General features: G+C 39.5%; 1 protein-coding gene across 7 annotated transcripts in view; it reads right to left on the bottom strand.

Moving 5' to 3' along the window:
* Positions 1-1173: 1173 nt before the first annotated feature.
* The window catches only part of GHR (growth hormone receptor), a 301514-nt gene continuing 282189 nt past the window's right edge, over positions 1174-20498 (bottom strand). For all 7 annotated transcript variants that reach the window (XM_065905351.1, XM_065905356.1, XM_065905357.1 and 4 more), the window contains 2 exons: positions 14743-14812; positions 1174-4183 (listed from right to left, as the gene is read on the bottom strand). In XM_065905351.1, coding sequence (XP_065761423.1) covers positions 3212-4183; positions 14743-14812 — 1042 coding nt within the window. In that variant the 3' untranslated portion in view covers positions 1174-3211. The remainder of the gene's footprint in view (positions 4184-14742; positions 14813-20498) is intronic.

Raw genomic sequence — 20498 nt, 5'->3', positions numbered from 1 at the left:
GGTCTTGTTCCTCCTCTGGGAAGGGCCATGTCAAGGGTTGTGTTTAGTGACCAGCTGTGGGCTGAGTAAAACTTTAGGCAGCCTGCCAGCTGATTGGTGGGCTATGTTCCCACCCTGTTGGTTGTTTGGCCTGGGGTGTTCCAGCACTGGAGCCGATAGGCTGTTGGGTGGGGCCAGGTCTTGGTGAGAAAATGGTGGCCTCCAGGAGAGCTCATGCCAATAAGTACCCTCCAGAACTATTGCTACCAGTGTCTTTGTCCCTGCAGTGAATCACAGCCACCTGCTGCTGGTTCTGTAGGAGACCCTCCAATACAAGCAGGTAGGTCTGACCCAGGGTCTTATGAGGTCACTACTTTTCCTCCTGGGTTCTCAAGACCTTGTATGCGCTTATATGACCTTGTATGTGCCCTCCAAGAGTGGAATTTCTGTTTTCCCCAGTTTTGTGGAAGTCTTGTGATCAAACCCAGTTGCCTTCAAAGCCAGATGCTCTGGGAGCACTTCCTCCCAATGCTAGACCCCCAGGCTAGGGAGCCTGATGCAGGACTCAACACTGTCACTCCTGTGGGAGAATCTCTCTAATATCATTTTTCTGTTTGTGGGTTGCCCACCTGGTGTGTATAGGATTTGCTTTTGTCACAGTTTCACCTCTCCAGGAGCTGGAACCTTCTGTGGAAGAATCTCTGCCTCATGGCTTTCCTGTTCTCAGGGTCCTACACAACCTGCCTGACTAGCTTCCCTCCCAGTCTTGACTTCTTATCAGCTTCCCATTATGACAAGGAGCTTGTCTGACAAACTGGCTTGTTCTAATGTGTGAACCGTAGAGGGAGAGCTGTTTCTCCCTTCTAGGCAACAGGCTTAAGCTTTGCCCCTTCTCACAAACAAACACCCCCACGTGTATCATGCATGCTTTGATGCATCCAAAATATGGCTCTAAGAGTCCAGGAAAGCCAGCAGGATATTTTTGTGCTGGGCTCTTGTTTCCTTAAAAAAAAAAAAAAAGTAAGGAGCTGTTTCCTCTGCTTCTGTATTTCAGCCCAGATCAAAAATCACACACATTGCTACTATGTTTAAGTTACTGTGCTAAGTTCTCCTTACAAGGAGAACTCAAGAGTATGCAGTCTGATTGAGGATGTTTTTCTGTGGTGTTTGATAACAGAAGGATACTGTCACAAATCCAAGAAAATAAATTTATTTAACTTTGAAGGAAAAAAATCCACAGACATAAAGAAAGTTAAATACAAACTGCAGGACACAACTAGTCATACTAGTGAATAATGGCTTGTGTGGCCAGCAAAGTACCAAAATGACATTCGGAGACCGATTGAGGTATTTAGCTATTTTTGGCTATAGAAATGTTGTCAGCCTACTGTGAAATGGTAAGATAGTTTCCCCAAACACACAGTTTTAAGTTGAATTAGGTTCTACATAGATGAAATTGTCTATGAAACTAAATTATGTAGCTCTTAGAGAAAACCATAGCAGCAAGATAGCAGAAAACCTATTGAACATTTATTACAAGTAACATGTTGAACTTTAAACACCCAATTCTAATTTTTCACTGTCCTTCCTGCAAGAAAGAAGGAATTTAAAATTACCAACCATTAAGCTTATTTTCTAAAAAGATCTGAGCTAAATGGCAAATATGCTTTTTAAGTTAAAGCTAACTTTAAAGTTTTATTAACTTTTAAAAAATACTTAAAGTGAGAAGCATTCACGGGTGAGATGAGTTTTCTCTTTTTGACAAACATTTTGTGGAGCAATCCGAATGCTCCTGTGAATGATGTTTAATTTATTAAGGGATTGAGCAATAACTTATAAATTACTCAGACCCCTTTTTCTTCTAACTACCAGCTTTAAGGCCAGTTCACTCAGAGGGGAGGTAAAAAATGATGAAACTCATTTTACTGCTTCAAATAAATCCTACAAAAAATGTAGTGAGGAAGAAAGTTTCTGCTATGGGTTTTAATAAATTTTTGAGTTATCTTTCGGGATTTAAAATCTTGGTTATTTTTTGTTTGTTTGTTTCTCGTTATCACTAACAATGAGCATGTGTCTGGCTATCGGCTATGAAAGAAAAACCTACTTCCTGAACTTTTATTCCATAATCTGGTTAACTTCACTTTGACCAGCTTCAACTTACAAAATGCTTCCTATTCCTATTCCTTCCTTAGATAAATATGAAATACAAGACATTGCGGTGGAGGTTCTAAGGCTTGACTCTTATGATATGCATGCACTAAGACACTTTTTCCCAGGGTACTGCAGTGATTAAGCATCCTGGTCAATAGGAACGAGCTGTAATTTCTACTTCTCTTAATATATAGCCCTCTGACATGAACCAAAACTTGGGTAAGAAAAGGTTTTTTGTTGTTGTTGTTCTGTGTTTTTTTTTTTTTTGGTTCATGGTAAGTTGACTTGTGCAAACATTTAAAAGTTTTCTAAACAAATATTTGTTTACAAATTCAGATAAGATGAGCACTTTCCAATAATGCAGCTAACTACAATCATTTCAGAATCACTTAGAGTTTTAGGAGGTATAAAAAGGGGCTTGTATAAAACTAGTTTTTCTTCAGGTGCATTGACCAAAGCATTAAACCAGCTTTAGACTGCAGTTATTACATTCTTTAGATGGGTTGGCATGAACTACAGTACACTGTGTACAGTGTAATAGAAAATAGCCATGCTTAAAGTGTAAATTATTAAAAATATCTTTATCCATTTTATGCCAAAATAAATGTTTTACATATCCAAACTATTTCTTGTCTTCTTACCTATAATTTTAGTTCCCAATTCTTAAAAAAATTAACCTGTGCTATGATTTGCATTCAATCTTCCTGAACTGCAAAAACCACCTGATTTTTCGCTTTTTCAAAAAGCATGATTAACTATACATTAAAAACATAGCCATTCAATGCTTAGTAGCACAAAATTAACACCCACAATAACAAGACAATTACTGCCACGAAACGGTCTTTGAGACAGTTCTTTAAAATATTTACAATTCACAACAGGAATATCTATCTGATTAAGGATTCTTCTTCTTTTTTTAATATCACATTTCAACATTTCAGGAAAAGGCATTTAGAATTCATATTCCCCACCTTCAACTCCCCCCCTCCCCCCAAAAGTTTAAACATTGTTTTGGTTTAAGCATTCGTGCCCCAGCCAACTCTGCCATTCAATGGTTAGCTCATGGGAAATCAAAGAAAAGCTATGGCATGATTTTGTTCAGTTGGTCTGTGCTCACATAGCCACATGATGAGAGAAATTCTTTGTCAGGCAAGGGCAGGGCAGTCGCATTGAGTACAAGGCCCTGTGGAGACTGTACTATATGAATGGAGGTATAATCTGGGACAGGTATCTCAGAACTTGGAACATGTTCTGCTGTCCCCGACCTCCCAGTTGTAGTGGTAAGGCTTTCTGTGGTGATGTAAATGTCTTCCTGGTTAAAGCTTGGCTCTACATGTGATTCAGCCTCGACGGGAGGGGCCAGGGCAATGTACTTTTTGGCGTCTACCTCGCAGAAGTAAGCGTTGTCCATGATGAAGTTTGCTTGGCAGGGTGTGACCACTTCTGGGTGCATGTCACACTGGGGGGTCCCAGTCTTATTCTTTTGGCCTGGGGAAAGGACCACATTCCCTGCTGGTGTAATGTCGCTTACCTGGGCATAAAAATCAATGTTTGCCAATGAACTTGGATTGCTGAGCTGTGTATGGACAGCTTGATGAGTTGACTCAGTTCCACCAATAAGAAGTGGTCTTGGTTTGTTTTCCTCTGCTAGGATAACACTGGGCTGCTGGCTAGCAGGGGCAGCATCATTAGAAGGTGAGTTATTTTGATTCTTCTGATCAAGGCACAAGATATCTGCTTCCCCTTTTAACCTTTGTGGCTGAGCAACCTCTGAGGTACCATCGCACATGTCACTGACATGGAAATCAGTCTCTAGAATGTCAGGTTCATAACAGCTGGTACGCCCAGAGTCATCATCCTTTGCCCCAAAGATATTGAGTGATTTTTCAGGGTCATTGCTCAGAAGCCTGTCTGTGTCTGACCCTTCAGTCTTTTCATCAGGGTCATCAATATCTAGTTCAATAAATTCAACCCAAGAGTCATCATTGTAGAATTCGTGTTTATAGTTGTCATGAATGGCTAAGATTGTATTCACCTCTTCTAATTTTCCTTCCTGTAAAATAGAAAAAGAAGATCTATGAAAATAAACTCATAACAATTGATTTAACAAATAATATTGAGTCTAATCAGTAACAAAATCATATAACCATATAACAAATACATTAGTGAAGAAGTTTTCTTTTTTAAAATTATTTTCCATTATGGTTCATCATAGGACACTGAACATAGTTCTCTGTGCTATACAGAAGGACCTTGTTGTTTATCCATTCCATACATAATCCCTTATATCTGCTAACCCCAACATCCCACACCATCCCCCCTCCAACCCTCTCCCCCTTGGCAATCAGGAGTCTACTCTCTATGTCTGTGAGTCTGTTTTTGTTTTGTACATAGATTCATTTGTATCATATTTTAGATTCCACATATAAGTGGTATCATATGGTATATGTCTTTCTCTTTATGATTTACTTCACTTGGTATGATAATCTCGAGTTGCATCCTTGTTGCTACAAATAGCATGATTTCATTTTTTTAATGGCTGAGTAGTATTCCATTGTATATATGTATCACCTCTTTATTCACTTATGATGGACATTTAGGTTGTCTCTCAGTCTTGGCTATTGTGAATAGTGATTCTATGAACACAGGGGTGCATGTATATTCTTGGATTAGAGTTTTGTCTGGATGTATGTCTAGAAGTGGGACTGTTGAATTACTGTTGTTATTCAGTCACCAGGCATGTCTGACTCTTTGCGACCCCATAGACCACAGCACACCAGGCCTCCCTGTCCCTCCCCGTCTTCCAAAGTTTGTCCAAGTTCATGTCCATTGCATCAGTGATGCCATTCAGCCATCTTATCCTCTGATGCCCTCTTCTCCTTCTGCCCTCAATCTTTCCCAGAATCAGGGACGTTTTCGATGTGTTGGTTGTTCTCATCAGGTGAACAAAATACTGCCACTTCAGCATCAATCCTTCTAATGAGTATTCAGGATTGATCTCCCTTAAGATTGACTGGTTTGATCTCCTTGCTGTCCAGGGGGCTTTCAGGAGCCTTCTCTGTCACCACAGTTTGAAGGCATCAATTCTTTGGCGCTCTGCTTTCTTAACAGTCCATCTCTTACAACTGTATGTGACTGCTGGGAAGACCATAGCTTTGACTATACAGACCTTTGTTGGCAGAGTAACGTTTCCACTTTTCATCACACTGTCTAGGTTTGTCATAGCTTTCCTGCCAGCAAAAAGCTTGAATCATATGGTAATTCTTTAGTTTTCTGAGAAATCTCCATACTATAAATATTTTCCATAGTGGCTATACCAACTTACATTCCAACAGAGTAGGAGGGTTCCCTTTTGTTCACATCCTCTCCAGCATCTGTTATTTGTAGTTTTTAATGATGGCCATTCTGACTGGTGTGAGGTGGTACCTTGTTGTAGTTTTGATTTGTACTTCTCTAATAATTAGCAATGTTTAACATCTTTTCATGTGCCTATTGGCCATTTGTATTTCTTCATTGAAGAAATATCTGTTTGGGTCTTCTGCCCAGTTTTCAATTAGGTTTTTATAGTTGTTGTTGAGTTGTATGAGCTGTTTTCATATTTTGGAAACGAAGCCCTTTTTGGTCTCATTATTTGCAAATACTTTCTCCCATTATGTAGGTTCTTTTCCTTTATGGTTTCTTTTGTTGTGCAAAAGCTTGTAAGTTTGATTAAGTCCCATTTGTTTATTTTCACTTTTATTTCTATTGCCTTGGGAAACTGACCTAAGAATACATTGATATGCTTTATGTCAGAGAATGTTTTGCCTATGATCTCTTCTAGGAGCTTGATGGTATGTATGTATGTGTTAGTTGCTCAGTTGTGTCCAATTCTTTGTGACCCCATGGACTATAGCCCAGGAGGCTCCTCTGTCCATGGGGATTCTTCAGGCAAGAATACTGAAGTGGGTTGCCATGGCCTTCTCCAGGGGATCCTCCCAACCCAGGGATTGAACCCGGGTCTCCTGCATTACAGGCAGATTTTTTACTGTCTGAGCTACCAGGGAAGCCCTGATGGTAAAATGCCTTATATTTAAGTCATTTGCATATAACAGTTGGCCTCTTCCCTTCCAACTTGGATAAATTTTATTTCTTGTCTGATTTCTGTGGCTAGGACTTCCAATACTACGTTAAATAGAAGAGGTGAGAGTGGGCATCCTGGTCCTGTTCTAGATTTTAGCATGAAGGCTTTCAGCTTTTCACCATTGGCTATTACATTGGCTGTGAATTTGTCATAAATGGCTTTTATTATGTTGTGATATGTTCCCTTTATACCCACTTTGGTCATGAATGGATTTGAAATTTTGTCAGATGGTCTTTTTTCTTGAGATGATCATGTGGTTTTGTCTATTGTTTATGTATCACATTGACTTGTATATGTTGAACATCCTTGTGAACTTAATGACTCTTGGTTGTAGTATATAATCTTTTTTTGTTGTTGTTGCTTTTGGATTTGGTCTGCTAATATTTTGCTGAGAATTTTTGCATCTATATTCCTCAAAGATATTGGCCTGTAATTTTCTTCTTTGGTGGTGTCTTTGTCTGGTTTTGGTATCAGGGTGGTTTTATAGAATGTCTTTGGAACTCCTCTTCAGTTTTTTGGAAGAGTTCGAGAAGGATCAGTGTCATTTCTTCTTTGTATGTTTGGTAGAATTGACCTGTGAATTCATCTGGTCCTGGACTTTTGTATATAGGAAGGTTTAAAATTACATATTCTATTTTACTTCTAGGAATTGGTCTTTTCTAATGATCTATTTCTTGATTCAATTTTGGTGGGCTGTGATTCAAATTTGGTGGGTATGTTTCTAGAAACTTGTCCAGCTTTTCTAGGTTGTCAAATTTGTTGGCATATAATTGTTGATAGCGTTTCCCTATGGTCTTTGTTATTGCTGTGTATCGGTTTTTCTGTCTCCTTTCTCATTTCTTGTTTATTTGGGTTCTCTCTCTTTTTGGTGAGCCTGGCCAGAGGTTTATCAATCTTGTTTACCTTTTCAAAGAATTAACTTTTGGTTTTATTGATTTTTTTTCTATTTTTAACCACTATTTTATTTATTTCCTCTTTGATCTTGATTATTTCCTTCATTTTGCTGATTCTGTGTTGTTTGTTCGTTTTCTACTTCAAGTGGTAGATTTTCTTTCTTGTTTTGATGAGGACGGCCTGTATAGCTATGAATTTCCCTCTAAGAACTGCTTTTGCTATATCTCAACGATTTTGTATGGTTGTATTTTCATTGTCATTTTTCTCAAGGTATTTTTTAATTTACTCTTTCATCACTGACTCATTGATTTTTTAGTAGCATATTGCTTTGTGATCATTTTTATTTCATTACTTTTTCTGTGGTTGATTTTTTTAGTTTCATGCCACTGTGGTCAGAAAAGCAGCTTGAGATAATTTCTATATTCTTTATTGAGGCCTGTTTTTGAGGCCTGTTTTTGTGCCCCAGTATGTGGTCAATCCTAGAGGATATTTCATGTGCATTTAAAGAATGTGTATTCTGTTTTTTATGGATATAATGTCTTGCTGCTGCTGCTAAGTCGCTTCAGTCGTGTCCGACTCCATGCGACCCCATAGACGGCAGCCCACCAGGCTCCTCCGTCCCTGGGATTCTCCAGGCAAGGATACTGGAGTGGGTTGCCATTTCCTTCTCCAATGCATGAAAGTGAAAAGTGAAAGTGAAGTCGCTCAGTTGTGTCTGACTCTTAGCGACCCCATGGACTGCAGCCTACCAGGCTCCTCTGTCTATGGGATTTTCCAGGCAAGAGTACTGGAGTGGGTTGGCATTTCCTTCTCCAGTAATGTCCTGAAAATGTCAATTAGGTCTAACTGTTCTATCATGTCATTTAGGATCCCTGTTGCCTTGATTTCTGTCTAGAAGATCTGTCCACTGATGGGAGTAGGGTGTTAAAGGTCTCGTACTATTACTATATTCCTGTTGGTTTCTTCCTTTTTATCTGTTAGAATCTGTTTTATGTATTTGGGTGCTCCAACATCAGGTGCATATATGTTGACGAGTATAAAGTTCTTTTCTTGTACTGATCCTTTTAACTTTATATAGTGTCCTTCTTTATGTTTTTTATGGCCTTTATGGTATGCTTTGTCTGACATGTATATGTGATTCCCACTTGGTCATTTCCATTTTCATGAAATCTTCTCCGATCACCTTTCAATCTGTGTGTCTCCTTTGCTCTAAACTGGATCTCTTGTAGGCAACGTAATGTAGGCTCTCAGTTTTTCACACATCTTCCACTCTGTGTATTCTCATTGGGATGTTTCGTCCACTGACATTTAAGGTAATTATTAATCAATACGTATTTATTGCTATTTTAAGTCCTGCTTTCCCATTGATTTTTAAATTTCTTCCTTGTCCCCCTCTTTTTTTGTGTGTGTGATTTGAATTATTTTTGTATTATGTTCTTTTTGGTTTTTGTGAATCTGTTGTATGTTTTTAATTTGTGGTTACCTTGTTTTTCAAGTATGTATATACCATATTATATTCTACCTGTCTTAGACTAGTAATCATACAGGCTCAAACACATTCTAGGCAATGATAAAAAAAAAATTCACATTTTTGTACTCTTTTCTCCCACATTTTAGGATTTTGATGTCCTCTTACATCTTCATGTTCATCCTTTTTGCTGTTCATCACTTTCACAGACATTTAAAAAAATCTGTATACTGGCTTATTTAGGTGATTTGCTTTCTAACTGTGATTTCCTCTTCTCTATATATTCTTTCTTCTTTTATATTTAGAGAAGGTCTCTCAATATTTCCTTTTTATGTGTGTATGCTCAGTCATGTCTGATTCTTTGTGATCCCATGAACTATAGCCCGCTAGGCTCCTCTATCCATGGAATTTTCCAGGCAAGAATACTGGAGTGGTTTGCCGTTTCCTTCTCCAGGTATCTACCCATCCCAGGGACTGAACCTGCATCTCTTGCACTGACAGGTGGGTTCTTTACTAAATGAGCCACCATGGAAGCCCTTTAGGTAGGGAAGTCCGTTCAGTTCAGTTCAGTTGCTCAGTTGTGTCCAACTCTTTGAGACCACATGGACTGCAGCATGGCAGGCTTTCCTGACCATCACCAACTCCTGGAGTTTACTCAAACTCATGTTCATTGAGTTGGTGATGCCATCCAACCATCCCATTCTCTGTCGTCCCCTTCTACTCCTGCCTTCAATCTTTTCCAGAATCAAGGTCTTTTCTAATGAGCCAGTTCTTCGCATCAGGTGGCCAAAGTATTGGAGTTTTAGCTTCAGCATCAGTCCTTAAAATGAATATTCAGGAATGATTTCTTTAGTATTGACAGGTTTGATTTCCTTGCAGTCCAAGGGACTCTCAAGAGTCTTCTCCAGCACCACAGTTCAAAGGCATCAATTCTTGGGCGCTCAGCTTTCTTCATAGTCCAACTCTGACATCCATACATGACTATTGGAAAAACCTTAGCTTTGAGTAGATGGGCCTTTGTTGGCAAAGTAATGTCTCTGCTTTTTAATATGCTGTCTAGGTTGGTCATAACTTTTCTTCCAAGGAGTAAGGGTCTTTTAATTTCATGGCTGCAGTCACCATCTGCAGTACTTTTGGAGCCCCCCCTCCCGCCCCCCGCCAAATAGTCTGTCACTGTTTCCATTGTTTTCCCATCTATTTGCCAGGAAGTGATGGGACCAGATGCCATGATCTTAGTTTTCTGAATGTTGATTTTTAAGCCAACTTTTTCACTCTGCTCTTTCACTTTATCAAGAGGCTCTTTAGTTCTTCACTTTCTGCCATAAGGGTGGTATCATCTGCACATCTGAGGTTATTGATATTCCTCCAGGCAATCTTGATTCCAGCTTGTGGTTCATCCAGCCCAGCGTGTCCCACAGTGCACTCTGCATGTAAGTTAAATAAGCAGCATGACAATATACAGCCCTGATGTACTCCTTTCTAGATTTGGAACCAGTCTGCTGTTCCATGTCCAGTTCTAACTGTTGCTTCTGACCTGCCTACAGATTTCTCAGGAGGTAGGTAAGGTAGTCTGGTATTCCCATCTCTTTAAGAATTTTCCAGTTTGTTGTGATCCACCCAGTCAAATGCTTTGGCATAGTCCATAAAGCAGAAGTAGATGTTTTTCTGGAACTCTCTTGCTTTTTTGATGACCCAGTTTGGCAATTTGATCTCTGGTTCCTCTACCTTTTCTAAATCCAGCTTGAACATTTGGAAGTTCTTGGTTCATGTATTATTGAAGCCTGATTTGGAGAATTTTGAGTATTACTTTACTAGCATGAGAGATGAGTGCAATTGTGAGGTAGTTTGAACATTCTTTAGCATTGCCTTTTTTTGGGATTGGAATGAAAACTGATCTTTTCCAGTCCTGTGGCCACTGCTGAGTTTCCCAAATTTGCTGACATATTGAGTGCAGCACTTTAACAGCATCATCTTTTAGGATTTGAAATAGCTCAACTGGAATTCCATCATCTCCACTAATTTTATTTACCATGATGCTCCCTAAAACCCACTTGACTTCGCATTCCAGGATGTCTGGCTGTAAGTGAGTGATCACACCATCATGGTTATCTGGGTCACGAAGGTCTTTTTTGTATAGTTGTTCCATGTATCCTTGCCACCTCTTCTTAGTATCTTCTGCTTCTGGTTGGTCCATACTGTTTCGTCCTTTATTGTGCCCATCTTTCATGAAATGTTCCCTTGGTATCTCTGATTTTCTTGAAGAGATCTCTAGTCTTTCCCATTCTATTGTTTTCCTTTGTACTGATCACTGAGGAAGGCTCAGACTATGAACTCCTTATTGCCAAATTCAGACTTAAATTGAAGAAAGTAGGGAAAACCACTAGACCATTCAGGTATGACCTAAATCAAATCCCTTATGATTATATAGTGGAAGTGAGAAACACATTCAAGGGATTAGATCTGAAAGAGTGCCTTTAGAACGATGGACAGAGGTTTGTGACATTGTACAGAAGACAGTGATTAAGAACATCCCTAAGAGAAAAAAATGCAAAAAGGTGAAATGGTTGTCTGAGGAGGCCTTACAAATAGCTGAGAAAAGAAGAGAAACTAAAGGTAAAGGAGAAAAGGACAGATACACCTATTTGAATGTAGAGTTCCAAAGAATAGCAAGGAGAGATAAGAAAGTCTTCCACAGTGATCAATGCAAAGAAATAGAGGAAAACAATAGAAAGGACGTCCTTTAGGGTAGGTTTAGTATTGCTGTATTCTTCTAGCTTTTGCTTGTCTAAGAAATTCATCTCATATTCTAAATAAAAATGTTGCTGGGTAGAACATCCTAGATTGCAGCTTTTTCCCTTTCAGGACTTCTGAATGTATCTTGCCACTCCCTTCTGGCCTGCAGTGTTTCTGTATAGAAATCAGTGGGTAGCCTTATGGGGGTTCCCTTGTAATCAACACTTTCTTTTTTTTTTCTTGCTGCCTTTAGAATTCTCTGTTTTACTTTTGCTGTATTTATCATAATACGTCTTGGTGTGTTTGGGTTTACCTGGTTTGGGACTCTGCTTTCTATACCTGGATGTTTCTTTCTTTAGTTTTGGGAAGTTTTGATTATTCCAAATACATTTTCAATACCCTTTTTTCTTTCTTTCCCTTCTGGAATCCCTATATGCATAGATTGGCAAGGGAAGAAGTGTTCTTGGGCTTCCCTGATGGTTCAGCTGGTAAAGAATCTGCCTGCAATGTGGGAGACCTGGGTTTGATCCCTGGGTTGGGAAGATCCCCTGGAGAAGTGAAAGGCTACCCACTCCAGTATTCTGGCCTGAAGAATTCTATGGACTATATATGGGGTTGCAAAGAGTCAGACATGACTGAGCGACTTTCACTTGGCAGGATTTGTATTATCCCATAGGTCTCTTATATTGCTTTCATTTTTTTTTTTTTTTCAATTTGACTTTCTCTCTGCTGTCCTGATTGGTTGATTTCCATTATTCTTTCTTTTAGGTTACTTATTCATTTTTCTGCATTAGTGTTCATCTTGGCAAATGAATTGTGTAATATTTCTTTGTTCTTCCTTATAGTTTCTAATTTCTTTTTACAGTACTCTGCATTTCTGTCAACAGCCTGTCTTAATTCCTTTAGTATTTTCATTATCTTCTTTTTTAAACTAGATGTTTATTAGACTGAAGAGGTCTGTTTCATTGTTCTTTCAGGGAAATTCTCTTGGTTTGAATAGAAATTGTTCCTCTGCTTCTTCATTTTAATTATTTCTCTTATTCTGTGAGTTTAGGAGAAATAATGATCTATGGTCTTAGAGGACTATTTATATGTGGCATTGTCCCTGTGTAGTTTGTGTGGGTTTAATATTTTTAGTGGGCTTTCCTGGTACAGTTCAGTTCAGTTGCTCAGTTGTGTCAGACTGTTTGCGACACCATGGACTGCAGTACACAAGGTCTTCCTGTCCATCACCAACTCCCGGGGTCCACCCAAACCCATGTCCATAGAGTCAGTGATGCCATCCAACCATCTCATCCTCTGTCGTTCCCTTCTTCTCCCGCCTTCAACCTTTCCCAGCATCAGGGTGTCTTCAAATGAGTGAGCTCTTTACATCAGGTGGCCAGAGTACTGGAGTTTCAGCTTCAACATCAGTCCTTCCAATGAATACTCAGGACTAATCTCCTTTAGGATGGCCTGGTTGGATCTCTTTGCAGTCCAAGGGACTCTCAAGAGTCTTCTCCAACACCACAGTTCAAAAGCATCAATTCTTCAGCGCTCAGCTTTCTTTATAGTCCAAATCTCACATCCATACATGACTACTGGAAAAACCATAGCCTTGACTAGACAGACCTTTGTTGACAAAGTAATGTCTCTGCTTTTTAATATGCTGTCTAGGTTGGTCATAACTTTTCTTCCAAGGAGCATGCGTCTTTTAATTTCATGGCTGCAGTCACCATCTGCAGTGATTTTGGAGCCCAAGAAAATAAAGTCTCTCACTGTTTCCCAACCTATTTGCCAGGAAGTGATGGGACCAGATGCCATGATCTTAGTTTTCTGAATGTTGAGCTTTAAGCCAACTTTTTCACTCTCCCTCTTTCACTTTCATCAAGAGGCTCTTTAGTTCTTCTTCACTTTCTGCCAGAAGGGTGGTGTCATCTGCACATCTGAGGTTATTGATATTCCTCCCGGCAATCTTGATTCCAGCTTGTGCTTCATCCAGCCCAGCATTTCTCATGATGTATTATGCATATAAGTTAAATAAGCAGGGTGACAATATACAGCCTTGATGTACTCCTTTTCCTATTTGGAACCAGTCTGTTGTTCCATGTCCAATTCTAACTGTTGCTTCTTGACCTGCATACAGATTTCTCAAGAGGCAGGTCAGGTGGTCTGGTATTCCCGTCTCTTTCAGAATTTTCCACAGTTTATTGTGATCCACACAGTCAAAGGCTTCCCTGGTATCTCAGTGGTAAAGAATATGCCTGCCAATGCAGGAGATACGGGTTTGATCCCAGGTTGGGAAGAGCCCCTGGAGAAGGAAATGGCAGTTCACTCTAGGAGTTTGTTTTTATTACGGATGCCTGTCACTTTTTTTCTCAGTATCTGCTGGCCTTATTCCCTTGATGAGGAGAGTGTGCAGGTGTGATAGCTGGTGCCTAATCCTGGGGTAATCTGTGGTGACTCATGTGTGCTCCTGAGCATGTGATGGGAGCAGAAGTGGCTCACAGTCACTTCTTGAGTCTACAAGGAAGGTGGTGTCAGCTCATGACCACTCCTGAAGTGTAAGGGGGAGAGTTGTGGCTTGTGACAGCTCTTGGAGCTGGTGAGGCGGGGGGGGGGAGGGGGGGGTGCCTGTTACCTGAGAGCAGATGCAGGGATAAAGGCTGCAAGGTCCCACCTCAACCCTCACCCGAACAACGGTGCCTGACCTCTAAGATGGTCCAGGCTTCCACCATGTACATCCTCAGGTGTGGTTACACCAAACTCCAGCCCCTTTAGGCTGTTTTTACACAACCAACCCAGGTCCTTTCCCTGGGTCTAATATCTGAAGCCTGAGCTTCAGCACCCAGCCTGCACCAGTGGACGTGGGTCTCTGGCTGGGGAGTGCAGGGCAGTGCCATTGACCATCTATTCAGCTTTCTCTTCATGTTAGCTGCCACAAACCAGTTCCTGTGTTCTTCTCTAAAGCTCTGAAGGTCCCCCTCTGTCCTGGCTGATCTCCCCACCAGTGAAGGGACTTCTGGGATGGAGTCCCTTTCCGGTTTCTTTTTTCTTTTGTCCTATCCGGTTCCATGGAGATTTTCTTGCCCTTTCAGAGTTCGGATGTCTTCTGCCAGTGTTCAGCAGATATTCTCTGAGGATCAATCCATATGTAGATGTATTTTTAATAAATTTGTGGGAGGAGGTGAGCTTCATGTTCTACTACTCTGTCATTTTGATTCAGAAGTTAAGAACTTTAAAATACACAAGACATTCTCATAATTTTAAGGGATGTATTATTTAAAACTTTTCCCAGAAGGAATACAAAAAAATTAAATGTGATTCATACAGCTTGCAAAAGGTTTCAACATAAGGCTCTGTTCTTAAGGTAACATTTAATTAGTGTTATGTACAACTTAGATATTTTATTAATTACCTTGAGGAGATCTGGATCAATTCCTTTAATCTTTGGAACTGGAACTGGGGGTAGAATCAACATCTTAATCCTTGAAAACAAAATTTGTTTTGATGTAAGTTACTCATTCTCATTCAAAAGACAAAATAAAATATTGACAATACTATTACTAATATAAATTAGCAGAACATTTGGAATAAGTGAATCTGAGGAAGAGAAGGAAAAGCATTAAGCAGTGAGTGATGAGGCAAAAATAAAGAACAGAAAAAAACCCCCCCAAATCCTCATCTGAAGTGAATTTAAATAAAATGTGGTTTTCCTATAACTTTTCCTTAATGTCTTTTATGACAGTTTCAGAATTGGGAGTTAGACATTTAATTCCATCTGAAGCCAATTTCCATGTCAGTTATAAGGAGGTAATTTTAATACATATCCATAATTTACTGGCACAGGGGGAGGAGAAAGAGCCAATCCATATAGAGATATGCATCCTAAAAAAAGAGTGGGCTGGGATAAGTTCATACCACAATGCTCACATGAATTATAAAATTTTCTAAGACAATCTCATTAACCAGGATGTCATTGCATGGTTCATTTCAGTTGGGACAGACTAAATTTGAACTATTTCTAATCAGCACAGGTTTATATACACAATTCTATAATGCACTTAAATTTTCTGTCCCAAATATTTACATTACTTTTTGACCATAATTTATTTCAATGTCTTTCCTGCCTATCTTGTGCCTAATTGTATTCCCAGCATCTAGAAAATTCCTAGCACAGAGAAACATTGCCTGAATAAATCTGAGTAAATCATTTGTCTATTTCATTAATAGTGTAAATAGAGTTTTCATTTTAAAATCAACATTGTGGCTCTGGAATAGAGATTATCCATTCCAATCTGATTTTTGGACATCAGATGATATTCTACTCAGTGTAAATAACAGTCTGGTCTACTCAATAGGGAGGGCTTCCCGGGTAGCTCAGCTGGTAAAGAATCTGCCAGCAGTGCAGGAGAGCCTGGTTTGATCCCTGGGTTGGGAAGATCCCCTGGAGGACAGCATGGCAACCCACTCCAGTATTCTGGCGTGAAGAATCCCCATGGACAGAGGAGCCTGGTGGGTTACAGTCCATGAGGTTGAAAAGAGTCACACACGACTGAGCAGCTATGCACAGCACTCAGTAGGGAACCCATTCTCTGGATGTTTCCATCACTTTTTAACCTAATCCAAGGCAAATTTCATTTTGTAAATTGAGTTTGAGTAGACTCACTAGTTTTACTTAGTGGCACAAATGTTAAATTGTTACTGATGAATAGAAATAATAGAAAAAAATGTATGCTATTAATAACTGCTACCACTTTTGAATGCCTTTAATAATGCCTCCAAACACTGAAACTCTGTGTTGGCAAATTTCAGTCTGTGGGCCAAATCTGTTCTGCCCTCTGTTTTTGTAAAGAAAGTTTTTTTTTTTTAGAACATGGAGTCAAGTTCATTTTACATATTATCTATGTAACATAGATTACATGTTATCTATGGCTGCTTTCATGCCACAGTGGCAGAACTGAGTAGTTGGGACAGAGACTGCATAGCCCAGAAAGCTGAAGATTTACTGTTCGGTTATTTTTAAAACAACTTTGCCAAAACTTGCGCTAAACATTTCCTTTGGTGCTTACCACTACCAGGGAGGAAGAAGATATTATCTGTGGGAAGATTTAGAGATTTAAGGAACATATTCAAATCACACACTAATACTTGGTTCAGCTGGCACTCAAATTCAAAGCAGCTGACTCCAAAACCCAAGCCCTTTGCTTTCTGTCATGCTGCTGGGTTAACTTGGTTCTGCATTTCTAAATAAATAAATCACAGGTTCTGTTGTTGTTGTTTAGTTGCTAACTCATGTCTGACTCTTGCAATCCCATGGACTGCAGCATACCAGCAGGCTCCTCTGTTCTCCATTAACTTCTGGAGTTTGCTTAAACTCGTGTCCATTGAGTTGGTGTTGCTATCTAACCATCTCATTCTTGGCTGCCCCCTTCTCCTTTTGCCTTCAGTCTTTTACAACATCAGGGTCTTTTCCAATGAGTCAGTTCTTCGAATCAGGTGGCCAAAGTATTGGAGCTTCAGCTTTAGCATCAGTCCTTCCGATGAATTATTCAAGACTGATTTCCTTTAGGACTGACTGGTTTGATCTCCTTGCTGTCCAAGGGACTCTCCCAGCGTCACAATTGAAAAGAATCAGTTCTCAGCACTCAGCTTTCTTTATGGTCCAAATCTCACATTTGTACGTGACTACTGGACTATAGCTTTTTTTGACTATACGGACTTTGGCGGCAAAGTGTTATCTCTGCTTTTTAATATGCTGTCTAGGTGTGTGATAGCTTTCCTTCCATGGAGCAGCATCTTTTAATTTCATGGCTGCAGTCACCGTCAGCAGTGATTTTGGAACCCAAGAAAATAAAATCTGTCACTACTTCCACTTTTTCCCCTTCTATTTGCCATAAAGTGATGGGACAGGATGCCATAATCTTAGTTTTTTTGAATGTTGTTTTAAGCCAGCTTTTTCACTCTCTTTTCACCCTCATCAAGAGACTCTTTAGTTCCTCTTTGCTTTCTGCCATTAGAGTAGTGTCATCTGCATATCTGAGGTTATTGATATTTCTCCCGGCAGTCTTGCTTCCAGTTTGTGATTCATCCAGCCCAGCAGTTAGCATGATATACTCTGCAAATAAGTTTAATAACCAGAGTGACAATATATAGCCTTGATGTACTCCTTTCACAATTTTGAACCAGTCTGTTCTGTGTCCACTTCTAACTATTGCATACAAGTTTCTCATGAGACAGGTAAAGTGGCCTGGTATTTCCATCTCTTTAGGAATTTTCTACAGTTTGTTGTGATCCACACAATCAAAGGCTTTAGCATAGTCAATGAAGCAGAAGTAAATGTTTTTCTGGAATTCCCTTGCTTTCCCCATGATCCAACGGATGTTGGCAATTTGATCTTTGGTTCCTCTGCCTTTTCTAAATTTAGCTGGTACATCTGGAAGTTCTTGGTTCACATATTGTTGAAGACTAGCTTGAAGGATTTTGAATATTACCTTGCTAGCATGTGAAATGAGCACAATTGTACAGTAGCTTGAACACTCTTTGGCATTGCCCTTCTTTGGGATTAGAATGAAAACTGACCTTTTCTAGTCCTGTGGCCACTGCTGAGTTTTCCAAATTTGGTGACATATTCAGCACAGAACTTTCGCAGCATCATTTTTCACGATTTGAAATAGCTTAGTTGGAATTCCGTCATGTTCACCAGCTTTGTTCGTAGTAATGCCTCCTAAGGCCCACTTGACTTTATACTCCAGGATGTCTGGCTCTAGGTAGTGACTACACCATCGTGGTTATCTGGGTCATTAAGACCTTTTTGTATAGTTCTTTTGTGTATTCATGCGACCTCTTTTTAATGTCTTCTGCTTCGGTTAGGTCCTTACCATTTCTGTCCTTTATCCTGCCTATCCTTGCATGAAATGTTCCTTTGATATCTCCAATTTTATTGAAGAGATCTCTAGTCTTTCCCATTCTAGTGTTTTTCTTTATTTCTTTGTTCATTTCTTTATTTCATTGTTCTTTTAAGAAGGGCTTCTTATCTCACCTTGCTATTCTCTGGAACTCTGCATTCAGTTGGGTATATCTTACCCTTTCTCCCGTACCTTTCGCTTCTCTTCTTTCCTCACCTATTTGTAAAGGTACCCCCCGCCCCACCCCACCCCAGACAACCACTTTGCCTCCTTGCATTTCTTTTTCTTTGGGATGGTTTTGGTCACTGCCTCCTGTACAATGTTATGTACTTCCATAGTTCTTTAGGTACTCTGTGTACCAGATCTAATCCCTTGAATCTATTCATCACCTCTACTGTATAATCATAAGGGATTTGATTTAGGTCATGCCTGAATAGCCTAGTGGTTTTCCCTACTTTTTTCAATTTAAGCCTGAATTTTGCAATAAGGAGCTGATGATCTGAGCCATAGTCAGCTCCAGGTCTTCTTTTTCCTGACTGTATAGAGCTTCACAGGTTCAAAAACAAAAATGTAACATAACTCTAATTAGAGAAAAGCAAAGATCCCCAAATATGCTTTACTCTGTATGGGTCCCTCTTTTCTTTTTTCTTTTTAAAGAGGATGATGCATTTAGGTACTTGAGAGTCAGGGAAGTGTTGTTGCCTTTAGGCTGGGGTGGCACACCCTGTAGCCTGGAGCAACCAAGCCAGTCATAGGGAGAGATGGGAATTGTGGCAGAGAGCATGTGCCCTGTTCCAATGGGATGGTTGGTCCTCAGTCTCGGGACATATTGCCATGCAGGATTATCAACCCAGTTTCACTATTTTTTTTATTTTTAATATGGCAATGACTTTAAATTTTTTTAATTTATTTTGGGTATTCTGGGTCGTTGTTGCTGCACAGGCTTTTCTGTTGTGGGGAGTGGGGTCCACTCTCTAGTTGTGGTGCACGGGCTTCTCACTGCAGTGGCTTCTCATTGCAGAGCATGGGGTCTCAGTGGTTGCAGTTCCGGAGCTCTCGGGCACAGGCTCAGTAGTTCTGCACAGGATTGACGAGTTGCTGCATAGCGTGTTGGATCTTCCCAGACCAAGGATCGAACACATGTCTCCTGCACTGGCAGGCAGATTCTTACCCACTGTCTGTCCCTACCACCAGGGAAGTCTGAGATCTCTGTTTTTAAAGATAATCTAGTAATCTTGATTTTTGTGTGAAAACTCCCTGTTTTAGAAACACTCTGTAGCAAAACCATTCCTCAAAAATCAGAAGAAAAACAAACAAACAGCAAAACATGGATCTGCAGGCTGAATCTGGCTTTCAGGTTGCCACTGTTGTTTTATGTTGATTCAGTTATTTCGTTCCTGATTCAGTCATACAGCTTGATGGCTAGAGTAAGTTGTATGGTGGGAGCAACAGAGTATAGAAAAAAGATAAACTGGCATGAAACTATGTTTCTGATCTTTATTGTTTAATTCAAATCCAAATTACACTATACCTTTTACTAGAGTTGACTCTTAATGATTTGGATTTGGATGAAGAAAGGGAGCAGTGGCTTGCTTTGTGAACTAACAAAATCTCAAGCAAGTACAAGGAACACCTGAAATCCTTTACAGTCCTGAAGTTCTGCGGTAACTGACATAGTATCTCATTCTTTGAGTTTTATTTTAATTGTTCTTTCTACACTTGCTGACAGCTATTTTCTACCATTTCTTACTTTCATTAGAACATGGAAATTTAGACAATGATAAGGGTTTTTGTGGGCATGTGAAAAAGGAAGATAAGTTTTTTGTTTCAAAGAATTCAATTCAGGACAGGGAATTTGGCAGTACAAATAGATTTTTCAATTTTTTTTTTCCAATTTGGTGGTTTTGACCAAGTGTCATAGTTAAAAACGTCATTATTCCTAGAAAACAATCTTTTAGACAAAAGTTAATATATTTCCTTTGAAATTCTATTTGATCAGAGGATTACTTTTTCTTCCAAATATAGTTAGCTAATGTAATTCAGCAATATAAATTTGCTTGGCCTTCGTGATGATTTGAAATTGACAACTAATGTTAAAAGTAAGTTACTTTATGTATGTAGTGAGCTTATCTACCGTAGTTATATATAAATTAGCCTATCACCTAACTGGACAGTTCAGTGAATTCAAATTAATCTACAGAATAATTTGGCTCCTTTGGAATTACTTAAATGTGTCCATTATTTAAGTAAATAATTTTTTAGAATT

Source organism: Muntiacus reevesi, chromosome 14 (assembly GCF_963930625.1).
Source record: "Muntiacus reevesi chromosome 14, mMunRee1.1, whole genome shotgun sequence".
NCBI classification, from domain to species: domain Eukaryota; kingdom Metazoa; phylum Chordata; class Mammalia; order Artiodactyla; family Cervidae; genus Muntiacus; species Muntiacus reevesi.
This window is presented reverse-complemented; position numbering and strand designations above follow the sequence as displayed.